This window comes from Nesoenas mayeri (genome assembly GCF_963082525.1).
Source record: "Nesoenas mayeri genome assembly, chromosome: 25".
NCBI classification, from domain to species: domain Eukaryota; kingdom Metazoa; phylum Chordata; class Aves; order Columbiformes; family Columbidae; genus Nesoenas; species Nesoenas mayeri.
This window is the reverse complement of record NC_137549.1, coordinates 5303732-5318716: the sequence shown is the minus strand read 5'-3', so window position 1 is coordinate 5318716 and position 14985 is coordinate 5303732. Positions and strand designations below refer to the sequence as shown.

General features: G+C 63.7%; 1 protein-coding gene across 1 annotated transcript; it reads left to right on the top strand.

Annotated features, from left to right (window-relative positions):
- Window positions 1–7677: 7677 nt before the first annotated feature.
- On the top strand, window positions 7678–11207 carry MEF2B (myocyte enhancer factor 2B; the record flags this gene model as incomplete). The annotated part of the gene is made up of 8 exons (XM_080359513.1): window positions 7678–7942; window positions 8131–8334; window positions 8406–8534; window positions 8605–8767; window positions 9687–9817; window positions 10169–10265; window positions 10359–10452; window positions 10907–11207. Exons 1-8 carry the CDS (start codon window positions 7889–7891, stop codon window positions 11205–11207), a joined length of 1173 nt encoding a protein of 390 aa, XP_080215639.1. The 5' UTR covers window positions 7678–7888.
- Window positions 11208–14985: the final 3778 nt, after the last annotated feature.

The window sequence follows — 14985 nt, the reverse complement described above, 5'->3', positions numbered from 1 at the left end:
GTGACCTTTCCGTCTGGCGGTGCAGTGCTGCCCGTCGCGGCGCTGCCGGCCTTCCCGTCCCGTGTGGGTGGTTCCCGCTGGCACCCTCCGCTCCGGCCGGAGCCGCGTGGGACACAGGCTATTTTGGAAGCTGGTGTGTTGGCCTTGGCAGGCAGCACAGGTTTGGCTCCCGGCTCATTTCCAGCCCCGCTTGCATTTTTGGTTGAGGAGGTTGTCAGCCCCTGGTCCTGTGTCACTGGCACTTGGCTCAAAATCCCCAAACCAGCCCCTGGTGATGGTGTCTCTGTCCTTTTCCCGTGGTGCAGAGAGCGACAGGGCTCAGCTGTGTCCAGAGGGGTGCGTCTGAGACATCCAGCAGCTCGGGCTCCCCAAAACCCCAGGATTTTGGGACAGGGAGGGCCTCAAGAGGGAGCTCAAAGCTTTCAAGATGCTGAAGGGAGCACCCTCCAGAGCTGGGGGTTCAGGCAGCCCCTGCACCCAGAGCAGGGGTTGGGCTGCTGCGCGGTTCTTCGCCAGCCCCAGGGGAAGGCGGTGGGATGGGACAGGCAAAGGGCCACCTCGTGTTTCCCCAAAGCCCGGCCCAGGCAGCGCAGCGCATCTGGGTGTGTCGTCTCAGACTCAGTGGCGGCCGGGGTGCTGCTCTGCGATGCTCTTGCACTTCTGTTCTCACTCCCACCTCCTCTTCAGGATCAATTAAGATTATGAGCAGGGCTAATTAACGGTCTGCTAATCGCACTCTGAAGCCCTCTACAAATCATGAGCTTTAAAAGCAGATCTAAGCAAGCTGTCGTGTCCTTTCTGCCAGCGCAGCCTGCACCAAAATCCTCATCCAGGGAGTCCCCATCTCTCCAGCCCTTATTTCCAAGCTCCCCGGATGGGAAGGGACCCCCGGCATGGCCGGGATGGAGGTGTCCCCACCGCAGGGCTGGTGCGGGAGCTGTTTTCCAGCCCTTCCCAACCGCTTCCCGGGCGGCTTCGCTCACGTAACGGGAGCTTGGAAATTGCATCAGTTCCCCCTGGCTGCTGTAAACACGGGTGCTCCCGGGGGAACCCCACACCCAGCAGCTCCCTGAGCATCCACGTCGCAGCCAGAGGGAGCGAGACCCCCGGCGTGGTCACCCGGGGCTGCACGGCACATCGCGGGCTCGGGGGATCCGGGGCAGAGCGCCCAGGACCCTCCATCTCAGCCCGAGCCTGAACCCCTCAGCGGGGACACAGTAACCCCCGGGGAACCCCTAAACTTCCGGGGTGATCCCAGCCCCCAAGTTCAGACAAGCTCCCCCACGTCCTCCCCTGTCAAATCCCCTATTCCAGCCCCCCCGGATCCCAGCAGCTTCACTCCCATCCCAAACCCCGGATCCCCTGGTCTCCCCAGCTCGCCCCGCCCCTCCACCTCCGCCCCGCCCCGTTTCCCGTCAGAGGCGGAGCTATGCAAATCAGCCCCGCAGCGTCCACCAATGGCGAGCGACTCCGGCAGCGGTATGTAAATATTCACGAGAAAGGGGGCGGGGATATACAATTTATTATGGAGAAATGGGCGGAGCTATGCAAATAAAACCGACGCGCGGGCGGAGTTATGCAAATATTTGCGATGTGGGGGCGGGGTTATGCAAATATTGCCGGCGCGGCTCGGGCAGGCGGCGGGCAGCGCGCGGCTCCGGGGACAGCACCGGGACCGGGACCGGGACCGGGAGCCGCACCGGACGGCGGCGGGGCCGCACCAGGGCCGGGCCGGCTCCGCTGCAGCGCCGGGCACCTGCGGCCGAGCCGGCGGGAGTTACCGAGGAGGAAGAGCCGCTGTCCAGGTGCGTATCCCCGGGTGGGGAGCGGGATCCCGGGCGCACCGGGACGCGGCCGCGCTCCGCTGTTGCCGGTACCGGGGAGCACGAAAGTGGCGGCCGCGCACCCCCAGGCCCGTCCATCTGCCCCGACGGGGCTCCTGTCCGCGGCGGGAGGCCCCGCGCATCGCACCGGCCTCCCCGTCGGGGCGCACGGGCTGGGGAAGCGGTACCAGCCCCGGGGAGGTGTCGGTGCGGCCGGTCCGGCGCCCTGCGGGCTGGTCTGAGCACGGCGGAGCCCCGGCCCCCGCCCCGCCGTCTAGGGATGGCGGGCTATAAAAAGCCTGTGGTTTGTGCTGCGCTCGGGGCGGTTATTTTTACTCGTGTCTGTGCAGGGAGGAACGCCCGGGTTTAACCCAAAAGTGCAGCCTGGATGGCAGCGGTCCTGCCCCGGGCCCGCCAGCTGCCTCCCCACCACCCCCGGGCTCACCAAGGCCTTTGGGCGCTGGGACTGAACCCGCTGCACAGAGGGGAAACTGAGGCACAGCACTGCCAGGCTGCTGGCTCGGCGTGGAGTAAGTTGTAACGCCACCACTGAGTCAGGCCCACGTACGGCCAAGGCCTGATGTCATCGTAGCTTCTCTGGGGTGTCACACCGCTCTGGCAGTTTAAAGCAGCCCGGTTCCTCACCGCTCCTGGGTGGGGATGTGACCCATTCATGGCTCTCACCAACATGTGGCATCTCCAGCGTGTCCCGGTGCACATGAATCCCCACGGGGACAATGAGGTGGATCCTCTGCCGGATCCTCCACCCGCTGCAGCCGATTGCCAGCGAGTTCTCATCCCCAGGGCTTTACTCTTCTAATGAGAGAAAGTTTCCCAGAGCTCCTGGCCCTGGAGATGGGATTTCACAGGTCATGAATTAACGTGGCAGCTGACGGTTGAGCTGGAAGTCAGGGACCTGTGCCAGGGGGACGATGGGCTGTGTCCCCTTGGTCCCTGAGCATCCCTTGGGACATCGGGTACCAGTGGGACGGGAGCGTGGGTGACCCTGTTGGGGAGCCGGATCCTGGCCCTTTTCCATGTCCTTGACTACCAGCTGGACACGTCACAGGCAGGTGACATGTGTGGGAGACCCGCGTAGCTCGGGGTGGGGGCTGCACTGCCATGGGGGTGCTCAAAAGGGGGAATTTGAGTGCATTTAAGACCATTGGATTTCCCTCCTCTTCGTGATAACTACAGCAGGACTGTCAGGAGTAAACCAGGTTTGTACACCATGCGGCCCTGAGGCCAGCGACTTCTGGCTGCCCCCAGCACCCCCCCAGCAGCAAACCAGCATCATTTCCCAGATCAATGCCCAGCTGCAGCGTGGAGTGGCCCAGCCCTGCGAGAACAGTGTGTTTCTTCCCTTGGCTGGTGCTGACACTGAGCAAAAAAGGTGATCTGGGCCCTAGAGGGGATCCATGTGTCCGTCTGTCTTTCTAAGGGAAAGAGCTGCCTCATTTTTTGGGGACATTTCGATCCTTCCTTCTTCCACACAGTCATTTTGGAACTGAAAAGCCTCCACCCATCACTGCGTGTCACCTGATGGCACCGCACTGTGGCGGTGCTGGGTTCTGGTGGGACTTTCGGTCTGTGTCACCCCGTGTGGAGCTGGGGCTGGATGGGGGCCGGGTCCCCCCGAGCCCAACCGAGAGCTGGATTTGGCTCTGGAGAGGCACACAGCAATGCCATGGCGTGGATAGAGAAATTAAATCACCCCCAGGGACTTTGCTGGGGTGACACTTGGGAGATGGGGAAAGGTGCTTAGTGGAGTCAAACCCCTTATCCCCAGCAACCTGACATGTCCTGGGTGTCCTGGTGGTCCCCAAGCCCCCACAGCACCGCCGGACTCTCCTTTCCCCTGCTTCCCAGCAGGCTCCTTCCTCCTCCCAGCGCCGCTGGCCCCGCTCTGGTTTGTACTGGTTAGTTGTCTAAACAGCCTATAAAAAGCAGAACCCCTGGCAGAAACCCTGGTCAGCTCTGACGTCTCCCTGCGCCGGGCCGGGGATGCTGCTCGCACCCGAGGCCCCAGCGCTGCCGCTCCCCGGGGACGGGTGAGAACCGGGGCCACATCCCCAGCGGGGAGCAGGGCAGCACCCGCCAGGGCTGGATGTGGCCCATGGTGGCCACGGTACCATGTGTCCGTTGGTGATGGGTGGTCCTTAAAGCCCCATTTCAAACCCGTTGCCCTCCCAGCCTTGGTAAAACAGCGTCTGACTTGCCCCCACTGCCACTGGCTCAGATTTTTCCCTCCCCAGCCAAGCTCACTTCTTCTCTATGGAAAAGATGAGATGGAAACTCTTTCTCCCACTTTAATCAATATTATTTTCTCTGACAAAACACTTTTTGGAAGCTGCCAAATGCCAACAGCACGTACTTGCTGGCTGCTCTCTTTCCACCCAGCCACTTCCAGCTTTCAGATTTGCAACAAAATCCCCATAATTTGGTGAAAATGGTCTTTTTTCCCCAATTTCTACACTGCTGCTGCTTCATCCCATGGGGATGGAAGGATGAAGGATGGGGAGCTCAGAGGCCCTGAGTTTTGGTCCAGGTGCCCCTCTAATAACCCCCCAACTTTGACTTTAGAATAGACATTGTATTTAATGTTTCTGGGATCATTCAGGGATGGCGAAGGATGTAAAGGTGTAAAAGGCAGCGCTGGGACCCCCCCGGTACCGCCACGAGCACCCCGCACCACGCCGGGACCGCAGCACATGGAAAAACACGTCGTTCTCAAGGGGTTCGCTCCGTCTCAGTGCGTTAATTAGGAACTGGGATAGGAAGTTTACACACAAATGACCCCTAAAGATGCAGAGGATCCAGGGAGTTAATTACAAAGCCCGTTGCAGCCGGGGGGTCGGGTGGCACCTCGCTGCGGGCGCTGGCAGAGGGACGGGGGGACGAGGGTGTGGAAGCGAGCCCGGTGCGTGCGAGCGAGCAGTGAGTCCGGACTAAAGATAATCTCGCGTGGGAGGGAGCGGAGGCCGGCGGGACGCCAGGCAGCGCTGCCCGCCGCTGCGGCTCCTCTCCGCCAGGTTTCGAGGGCTCGAGAGCTTTGGGTTTGTCTGTGATGATGATGGTGGCGGGTGCTTCATCCCCGCAGCTGCGCCGTGGTGTGAATCCCCGTCACGGCCACGCTAATGAGGAGCTGTTTGCGCGAGGTGGGTCCTGGTGGAGATTCACGCAATGGGGTTTCCTGTGGGGCTGGCACCCCAATCCTGCGCCCTCCTGCTTGGGGGTCCCCAGCTGTGAGCCCTCGGCTCCTGATGGGACGCAGGCTGCTGTCCCCAGCCATGGGGACAAGGCTGGAGGATGCCACCTTGCTGGACCGTGGGATGGAGGTGGCAGAGCCACCCCGTTGTGCCCGTCGCTGCCGGCTGCGATAATCGCCTGCAGCCTTAATGCTGCTTTATCGCCTTATTAACCGGCGCAGCAATTAAAATCCAGAGTCAGAGTGCCCCCTTTCCCCTCCCAGCCCTTAATATTTGTCCGGGGGGACGTGAGCGCCGGTGCCCTGCCGCACTGCGGTGACCGACGCGCCAGGGCACGTGGTGACAGCAACCCAGGTGCTTTGTACCCGCTCCTGGAGTTCGTTCCTCCCCTGCCCTGTGGCCGCTCTGAAACCCACACCATCCTGCAAGACCCGGCACGTGGCCGCGGTGCTGGTGGTGGCGGTGGCCTGGGGCTGTGCATGTCCCCATGGGTGTCCCACATGGTGGTGGTGGCCGAGTGGCTGAGGCGGTGCCCCAGGAGTCGCAGAACCGTAATGAGCTGCCCGGGGAGGCGGCTGATGAAACCGCCCCACATGTTGCACGAGGCCTCCAATGGTTTCCCTGGTGCTGGGGATGAGCCGCTCCGGCCCCAGCCGTGGTGAACATGTCGTGAATCCGGCCATGGTGGGTCCCCAGGTCCCCCAGCCCCACGGTGCTGCAGCTGCTGCTTCCTCTTGCCTCCTACCTCCACCTGCTATTCTGCATTGGGGCCCCTGTAGCATCACCCCATGGGTGCTGGTGCCCCCTGGCACCCCTGCAGCATCACCCCATGGGCACTGATACCCCCAGATCCCACTCCCAGAGGACCCTGTCTGGGCAGATGGGCAGATGCTGGTACCCTGGGGGTCGCTGTTGCCCCCTGTCCCCTCCCATGGAGCAGCACAGAGGGGACACTGCCAGGTCGGGGCTTCGCAGGGTCAGTCCCAGTGCAGGGACCGTCTCCCTCTGTGCTTCCCATGCAGCTGGAAACCAGGGTGCTGAGGAGCTGGGGGTGGTGGCCCCAGCTGAGGGGACCCTTGGCAGCATTTTATGTCCTTGCTGCAGACAGAGGGACATGTCCTTCTGTCCCCAGCAGCCTGGAGCCTTTAAATCCCCTGCTGGGGTGACGCTGTGCAGGGACACGGGGACCCACAGCTAGATGAACATCCCCCCGACCCAAACTCAGTGACAAGTCAGAGCTTCCCGGGGAACAGTTCTGCTTCCTGCACTCCAGATTCAAGGTGATGGGCTGGGGTGGGCAGGTAGGAGCTGACCCCCCCCTCCAGCCCTGGCCCGATGCTGTGCCACACGTACCAGCGCTGGGAGGGCCGGGGCAGCCCAGCCCTGCACCGGCAGCAGAAATTGTTGGGAAAAGCTCTGGTTTTCACCAGGGAACCGTTGGCTTTTTCCGGGGAGGGGTGGTCTTGGCACCCCCTGTACCTTGGTGTCGTGCGTGGGCTCTGGGACACAGGGTGGCAGCAGGGGCCGTGGGAACGGCAGCGCAATTTCCTTCCATAAATTAAAATTAGTTTTGATCAGCTAAATATAGCAGCTGAGCAAGATGGTAAATGGCAACGTGCTCGAGAGGGGGAAGCGGGACAAGCTGGGGCATTGGGGAGCAAAGGGTTGGCCGGTCCCCAACCTGCACCCCTGGGGTGCATCCCCCCCATGGGGGTGCTACTGGAAGGGTTCGGGGGCTCCTGGGGTGTCTGTCATCCCTGGGGAGTCACAGCACAGACCTCACGGTCCCACCAGCCTCCCTGTTTGGCTCTTGCCCCATGGCCGTGGCTTGGGGACAGCGGGGACCGAGCTCTACACCCAAATTGGGGTGGAGGGGCTGGGTGTGAGGGTCCTGTTGGGAGCGTCTTGGTGGCACCCATGGCTCTGCACCGGGGCGTCCCGGAGGGGTTTGGGGGCGAGCGGTGCTGGGGGATGGCAAGAGGAGCAAGATGTGGGTCGCTGAGATGACAGGGGAGATCACGGGGGTGTCCCAGCGCGGTGCCAGGCTGTCATGGGTGCTGGCACCCTGCGACGGGATGGGCCATAGGGTCCCCTGACCCCTTGTGCACCCCACGGCCGGCTCACACGGCCCACGGAGGTGGGTGGTTTCGCTTTGCTGTCTCCTCGTGCAGCCACTTCCTGGCCTGCGAATGGCGGAGGGCAAATTTAGTCTGTTCGCATTAAAAACAATCTAAAAAACACAACTTGAACCTAAACCAGCCCTTTGGTTCGCTGGACCCTCCCCGCGGCCAGCCCGGCCTCCCTTATAACCACCCTCCCATCCCCGGAACAGCACCCGTGCATGGGGCAGGGTGGGAGCAGCACCCGTGCGTGGGGCAGGGTGGGAGCAACACCCGTGCGTGGGGCAGGGTGGGAGCAGCCCCCACGCGTTCAGGGGGTGCCGACGATGCCGATGCTGATCCTGAGCTCCCTGATCCCTGATCCTGAGCTCCCTGAGTGGCGCTACCACTGTCCGGCTGGACACGCAGGTGCTGGGGTCCCAAGGTTGGGGTGCTGGAGCTGGGGCGGCGGAACCAGCTGCGCGGAGCTGAAGGGGATTTTTCCCTCTTGCCACAGCAGAATTTCCCAATTTTGTTTCAATTTTTCAATTTGCCACCATTTTGCTGAAAAAAAAGAAAAAAAAAACAAAAAGAAAAAAATGCCGGAACTTCCTCCAAAAACCTTTTTTTTTTCAGCAAAACTTATTTTTGGTGGTTGAAGGAGGCGCGGGCGGCGCTGGGGGGGCTCTTGCTCAGCCAAAGGGGGCTCAGCGACTTTGTGCTCTTTTCCAGCCCCCGACACGTGTAAAAGGTGAAAATGGGCCGGAAAAAAATACAGATCAGCCGAATACTGGATCAGCGGAACCGGCAGGTAGGAGCCGCTTGGGGACAAGGAGGGGACAAGGGGGATATGGACCCATGAGGCCGTGGAGGGAGGCAAAGCCGCTCTGCTCCCACCTTCAGATGAATCGGAGGGCGTTTGGGGACCCAGGAGGGGAATTTGGGGCTGAGTGCAGGGGTCCAGGGTGCAGCATCCCGTCCCCTTTCCCTGCTCCGCAGGTGACTTTCACCAAGCGGAAATTCGGGCTGATGAAGAAGGCGTACGAGCTGAGCGTCCTGTGCGACTGCGAGATCGCCCTCATCATCTTCAACAGCACCAACCGGCTCTTCCAGTACGCCAGCACCGACATGGACAAGGTGCTGCTCAAGTACACGGAGTACAGCGAGCCCCATGAGAGCCGCACCAACTCCGACATCCTCGAGGTAGCGGCCGGGGGTGGCCAGGGGGGCTTCGGGGTGGTTGAGGGACCCTCCTCACCCCCCGGCTCCCGCAGACGCTGAAGCGCAAGGGGCTGGGACTGGAGAGCCACGAGCTGGAGCTGGACGAGGGGCCGGAGCCCGGGGAGAAGGGACGAAGGCTGAGCGAGGGCATGGACCTGTCAGTGGCACGGCCAAGGTTTTATGTGAGTCGCTGCCACCCCAATGGTCCCCAAGGGTCCTGGCCCCATCCCTCATCCCCACTTTGCCCCACAGAGCCCGGTGCCGCTGCCCGAGGCCGCCTACGGCAGCTCCCCGCCGGCCACCGACACGTCCCTGGGCAGCACCAGTGGGTCCCCACAGAGCCAGGGCCGTCCACCCACCTTCAAACCAGCAGCACCGAAGCCACCGGGCCGCTCGCCGGGACCGCTGCCCCCAGGTAGGCTTGGACACGTCACTCAGGGATGCTGCGCGGAGAAGGTCCCCGTGATGGGCACTCTCTCCCCGCCATGAGCACCCATCCTTGCTGGCCCCATGGGGATTTTCCCGGCCGGGTACCACATGCAAAGCTCCTCTTGCAGCATCTCCTGGGGACTTACCGGGGCTGGGGTGGGTGCGTGGGCAGGTAGCGCTGCCGCAGCTGTAGCAACACCATCCCCTGTTCCTTCCAGCTGCATCCTGCACCCTCCCAGCACCCAACTGGCCCTGGCACCCCGCACCCACAGGAGATGGATATGAGGGGCTCATCCTGCCCAGCGGGGTAGCATCAGCCTGGGCAATGGGGACGTGGGTGCCTCCAGGGCCACACAACAGAAAAGGGGCCTGAAAAAGATGATGCTGGGGCTTGACCCAGTGCAAACCCCCGGGGTGGATGGGTGCTCGGTAGCATGGGGACAGCTGGGCGATATTCCCAGTATGCAATGCAGCATCCCTGTCTCCTTGGATGGGGAGAGTGTGTTGGCCCCAGGAGCACTGGACGTTGCTGCAGGAGGTCCTGGGTGCTCCGTGGGGAGCTGGGACGAGGGTGCTGCCCACGGCAGGGTCTGGCGGGGGAGGTTTGCAGCCGGTTGGCCCCGGGGCCAGATCCGGCCACCGCCTTCGCACATCGTTTCCGCTTGCAGCATGTGGCCGCATCAATGCCGGGGGCGGCCACCGCAGCCCAGGTGCGCTGACGGCCCCGTGCAGGATGTGGGTTTGCCGGAGCATGACGCTGTGCGTGCACACATGGCCGCCCGCGGTGATAAGGCCACCGAGGCCACCAGCCACAGCTACACGGATCCTCCTGAGGACAAGAGCCCCCGGGCCCCTGCATCCCTCAGGGCCCCTCCGTTCATCCTCCCATCCCTCTGCCCACCCAGGTGTTGGCTACCCCCTCTTCCCTGCTGGCAACCTGACCCGAGCCCTGGCCACCAAAACCCCCCCACCGCTGTACCTGGGGGCGGAGGGCCGGCGTGCCGAAGCCCATGGCCGGAGCAGCGGCAGCGCAGCGGTGAGTGCCACGGGGGGGACACTGGGCTTGTAGCACCCACCACTTGGGCTGGCATGCTGGCAACACCCCAGTTCTGCAGCCCCCTGCCCCAGGGTCCCCCAGATGCCCCTGGTGCCCAGGACCCCCTCACCACAGGATTCCCATGCGGGTCAGTGACAGCAGGAAGCTCATTGGCCTTGGGCTACTCAATGTCCCCTCCCCAAATTCAACAAGGAGCTCCCCTGATCCACTCACACCTCCCCTTCCTCAGCCCCACACTGGGGCTTTGGGAAGGGATGGAGGGAATGTAACAAGCCCCCCAGGAGGTCAGCAGCATGGAGCCTGATGGGGGGACACCCCAATTTCCCACAGCGGCCACTGTATCCCACTCTGCAGACCCTGAGCCCCGTGCTCGCCCCGGGCAGCTCTGGCGTCCACGGCTTCACCTTCCTCAGCCCAGCACAAGCAGGTAAGTTCTGGCCTCTTGGCACTGGGACAGCGTGAGCCCCCCACCCACCATGAACCCTCCCCAGCTCCTGCTCACTCTTGGCCTCCTGCTCAGCAGAGTTTGGGGCTGGCGAGCCCCCGCCGCCCCCCGGATTCCTGCAGCCCGGCCCCACGGCGTGGCAGCACCCGCGGGACATGTCAGCGCTGGGGTAAGGATGGGGGGAGCTGTGAGGAGTGGGGTCATGGGCTGGGAATGAGCCTGTTCGTGAGGAGCTGCAGCACCCATGGGTGCCACCTCCCAGCCCTGGGTACAACTGTCACCCAAAGTGCCACCCCCCTGCTACTGGCTGTGCTGGAGTCTGTCCAGCTTAACCCCAAAACCGGTGTGCACAGTCGCCCCCTCCCACCCTCTGCTGTTGGCAGAGCCTATTTCAAACGACATTTCACAGGGGACCTGTCCTCAGTGTCCCCCCCGTCACACAGCAGCCGGGTGGGCAGCTGCCCAGTGCCCGGCTGGGTCAGAGCTGGGGTGTGAGGTGAGTTTGGGGGTCTCAGCCCCACCTGGGCGAAGAAGGGGGGTCAGCTCAGCCTCTCCCCACCCTGTGCACCTCGGTGAGGGGTGCAGGGAGACCCGGCCTCACTCCTGCCCCCCTCACACCCCAGGGTCAGCAGCCGGAACGTCCCCACCGAAGAGCCGTCCCTGGCCCCCGGCACCTCCCCGCAGCACCAAACCATCAGCATCAAGTCAGAGCGGGTGTCCCCAGGGCTGGGCACCCCCCAGCCCCCCCTGGCCAGCCTGGTGTCCCTGAGCGAAGCCTCCCGAGGCCCTGGAGACCTCCAGCAGCGAGATGACTACACCAAGGGGTACCCCTACCCCATGGGGACCCCCCGGCCGCTGGCGGAGGAGCAGCGGGTCCCTGTCCCCGGACGGCGGGCGCAGGCCATGGACACGTGGCAGAGATAGCGAGGCCGATGGGGTGCAGGGTGGGGGGAACCCTCCGCTTTGCCCCCATCCTGAGCCCCCCTGTGCCCTTTGCGATGCTGTCGGGGGGGCGGCAGTGCCGTGGGGCTTCCCGCGGGGTTCTGGTCCCTCATCCTGGGGCTGCAGCTCCCAGCAAATCCCCTCTCCATGCCGGTGCCCCCCACACGCCGCCAGCCCCCGCTCCCTGCAGCTCTGCACCCCAGCAGCCCCCTGCCAGGCCAGGACCCCCCCGGAGCAAGGAGCGCAACCCCGGCCCCATGTCCGGTGACGGACACTGTCCAGCCCAGTCCGTCCGTCTGTCCCTGCGTGTCCCCAGCCGGCGGGAATGCCTGAGAAGTGCCACGCGGTGGCAGCAGGACTGAGTGCACCAGCGGCGGGTCCAGCCCTGCACAGCCTGGGCCCAATCCTGCCCCCGGCTCGGGGGCGGCCAGGGGTCCAATGGTGCGAGGGATGGAGGGAGGCGGGGGGGGCGGTGGGTGCTGCTCCCCCAGCCCAGCGGCTCTTTTCTATTTATTGTCTTCTCACCAATAAAGAGCTGGGAGCGTTGGGGTGTCTGGCGTGAGCTTCTTGGGGTGAGCAGCATGTCTCGGGGTGGCTAACAAGGTAGCAGGTCATTAGTGTCCCCAAGGGAAGAAGTAGCCCGTACCCTGACCCCCTTTGGCTCAGTACTGCTGTCCCCCACATCCCCCAGGCTCAGCGTTGCCTCTCCAGGGTCACTGACTCAGTGATGTGGGTGACAACTGGGTCACCCCCGGCTTTGGCTGGGTTCCTGGGGTCCAGCCATGCTGCTCCCCGCTTTTTGGCTCCCTGGGAGACCCCAAAAAGCTGCTGGGAAGGTCTCAGCACCGCAGCCTGGCACTGGGAGCAGGCAGGAGGGGGAAAAACCCTTTCTATGCTCTTAAGATCGGCATCGGTGGGAGCAAGTGGGGGGTTAATTGTGTCTCTTAACTATGTCTCTTACAGCTCAAGGCTGGGGTGGGGAGGGGGTTCTGCTGCTCCCTGTGGCGGGGGAGCATCTGTGGGGCCTGCAATGTGCTGGGTATGGCGGTGACCATGGCCGTGCTGCTGAGAGGTGAGCAAGGCACGGGTGGGACCAAGATTTTGCAGAGCACATTATCCATCCTCTGGTTTTAGGGGGGGCATGGGTTCCCCCCAGTACTACCTGGGTGCTCATAGGCTGGGATCGGGTGGGGATGGGGATTCTCTCCACACCGGCTACTCGCCAGCACTGAGCTTGTCCCTTTATTGTGGGGGGGGGTGGGAATACCGATGGGCGAGCCTCGAGATTAAAACATGGGTGGCAGATTAATCCTGGGAAGAGTTTGCCCTGTTTAACAGAGCCCAACGAGTGACATAAATACCAGCTGGGATTAGGGGCTGCGCGGAGCCTTGAGAGCCCAGGGCTGGACCAGCAGTGGCCCAGGTCCCCCCCAGCTGGTGTGTCCCCTCCCAGGCCACCCTTGGGGCTAGGAAGGGGCTTCTGCAAGCAAGGAGGAGGCGAGACACCCAGGGAAAGTGTGGGGGCTGGGGTAAGAGACACTGATTGAATAGCAATGACTGCATGATTTATGGTTTGCATTATTGCATGGCTCATTTGAATATATGCTAATAAGGCTTTTCTCCTGGTTTTGTTTGTAAGATTTAGATTTGCTATGGCAACCCGCTGGCATGGAAGGAGCACCAGGAAATGTCAGGGTGAGGTGAGCCCTGGGGAGGGGCTGGGGCTGCCAGGGGGTGACTTGCTGCATCCCACCGCGGGGACACGGGAGTGGCCGGTGGGACCTGGAGGGCAGCGGTAGGAGACCCCCAAGCTGACTGGAGCCGCGCATCCCCCCAGCTGCCTGCAGGTCCAGTAATACCCCATTGCGACAGGTCCTAAACCTGGGTGGAGGGTGCCCTGGGGTGTCCCTGGTCCCACTTTGGCCTTCCAGAGAAGTCCCTCTGCCCTTTGCCCCCAGCCTCGTGCCCCTGTGCACCCAGCGAGCATCCCTCCAGCGCGGCAGAGACAGTGGGACACCCCATTGCACCCAGGGACACTCGGCTTCAGTGGGGGACAGTGCTTGGGATGACACTGAGAAGAGACAGAGCATTTGCACCTGCTCTGTGTCCCCACCAGTCCATCTTATGGGGTCCTGGTCCGTGGTGGGGGAATCTGGACCATCTCCCCGCCTCTGTGTCCTTGTGTCCCTTTCCCAGCTGGCTGGGGAAGCTGCCCCAGTAAAGCCCAGTTACCTGCAGGCCCAGGAGGGCAGGAGGCCGTGCTGCTCCGGCAGGGTGGGGGGCTGTGGAGCCGGTGGGGCTTTGTCTCCTGGTCGGTGTCGGTACCTCCCCTTTGCCAGAGCTTGGATTTGCTGTTGGGGCTCTGCTCCCCGACTTGGGGGGGGGCTGTGAATGTTGCAGCCATGGTGCTCCCTTGCTGGGAAAAACGCAGGCAGGTTGTTTTGGGGGGACCATCCCCTCCCCAGAGTTGGGGAGCAGCCTCTTGTCATCGGATCGCAGCCTGGGTGGGTGTGGGCTGATTGTCTGTATCCCACGGGGTTGTGATGCTACTGGGGGGACATCTCGGGTGGGGATGGGGTCTCCCCGCTGTCCCCACCCAGGCGGCTCCTTCGCCGGGAGAGCTCCGGGCCCGTCCCGGCTGCGGGAACCGGGAGCGGTGCAGCCCCTCGGAGCCCCACGGCCACGCGTGACCGCGGAGCAGCCCCGGGAGGACGGGCAGGGTCGGTGCGGCTCGGGGCTGTTGCGGTGGCCCCCAGGGCTGGGCGCTGCCTGTCACTGCAGCGAACCGACGGTTCGGGACGGGCCGCCGGGTCCCAGATTACCCGGGGCCGTTCAACGCCTCATAACGGGGCGGGAACGAGCCCCGGGCCGGGGATGCTCGGTCTCTCCTCACCGCCCCACCGCAGCAAACCGGGGCCGAGCCGGTCACCCGGGGCTGTCTCCCCGTTTCTTCCCCCTGCTCCTCGCGTATCCTCCCCCAAACACCCACTTTGTTGTTTTGCAAAATCTCTGAAATATTCATGGCACTGCGCCGAGCGCCTCTTAATGAATTTTTGATCAAAACGTTATCAGGAAGCCAAAATACTCCGCCGCCCCCATCCAAACCCCCGCCCTCGGGGGAGTGGGACCGAGCCCACCGGTACCGGGGGCTGGACGAGCCGGGTAGGGCCCCGAGGGCCTTTTGCCTGGGGTGGCCCCGGCGGTGGGGCCGAGCAGCCCGGGGGTCGCAGCTCACCGCCGGGAATGGTTATTCCGGGGCCGGCGGCAAGATTTGGGGTGTCCGAAGTGCAGGCCCGGCCTCCTGCTGCTCCTGGACCGGACGGAGCCGGGGGGAACGGGCCGGGTCCCCGCGAAGCCCCGGTTCGACGGAACAGGCGGTTGGGGGCCGGGGCAGCGCGTCCCGGCTCCCCCCCAGCACCGCCGGTAGAAATATTCGTTGAAGTGAAAATACATAAGTGGAGCTCATTAGGGAAGAGCACGGAGCCGGCGGCCTCCCCGGCAGCGCCGAGCCGGGGGGCTGCCCGTACCGGGGCCGGGCTGGGCTGGGGGGGCAACGGGGCGGAACACGGCACCGACCCGGTCCCGGCTCCGTGGCGGGGGACGTGCACCCCGATCTCTCCGGTGGCTGAGCCAGCCCCGCTCGCAGCTCGGTGTCTGCAGGGGTTTGTCCCCCGCCATCTTCAGGGCCGAATTTGGGGTGCAAACCCCGCCGGGTTCTGCGCTGAGCCGCCTTTGCAGTCACAGATTTTTGTAACGGGCT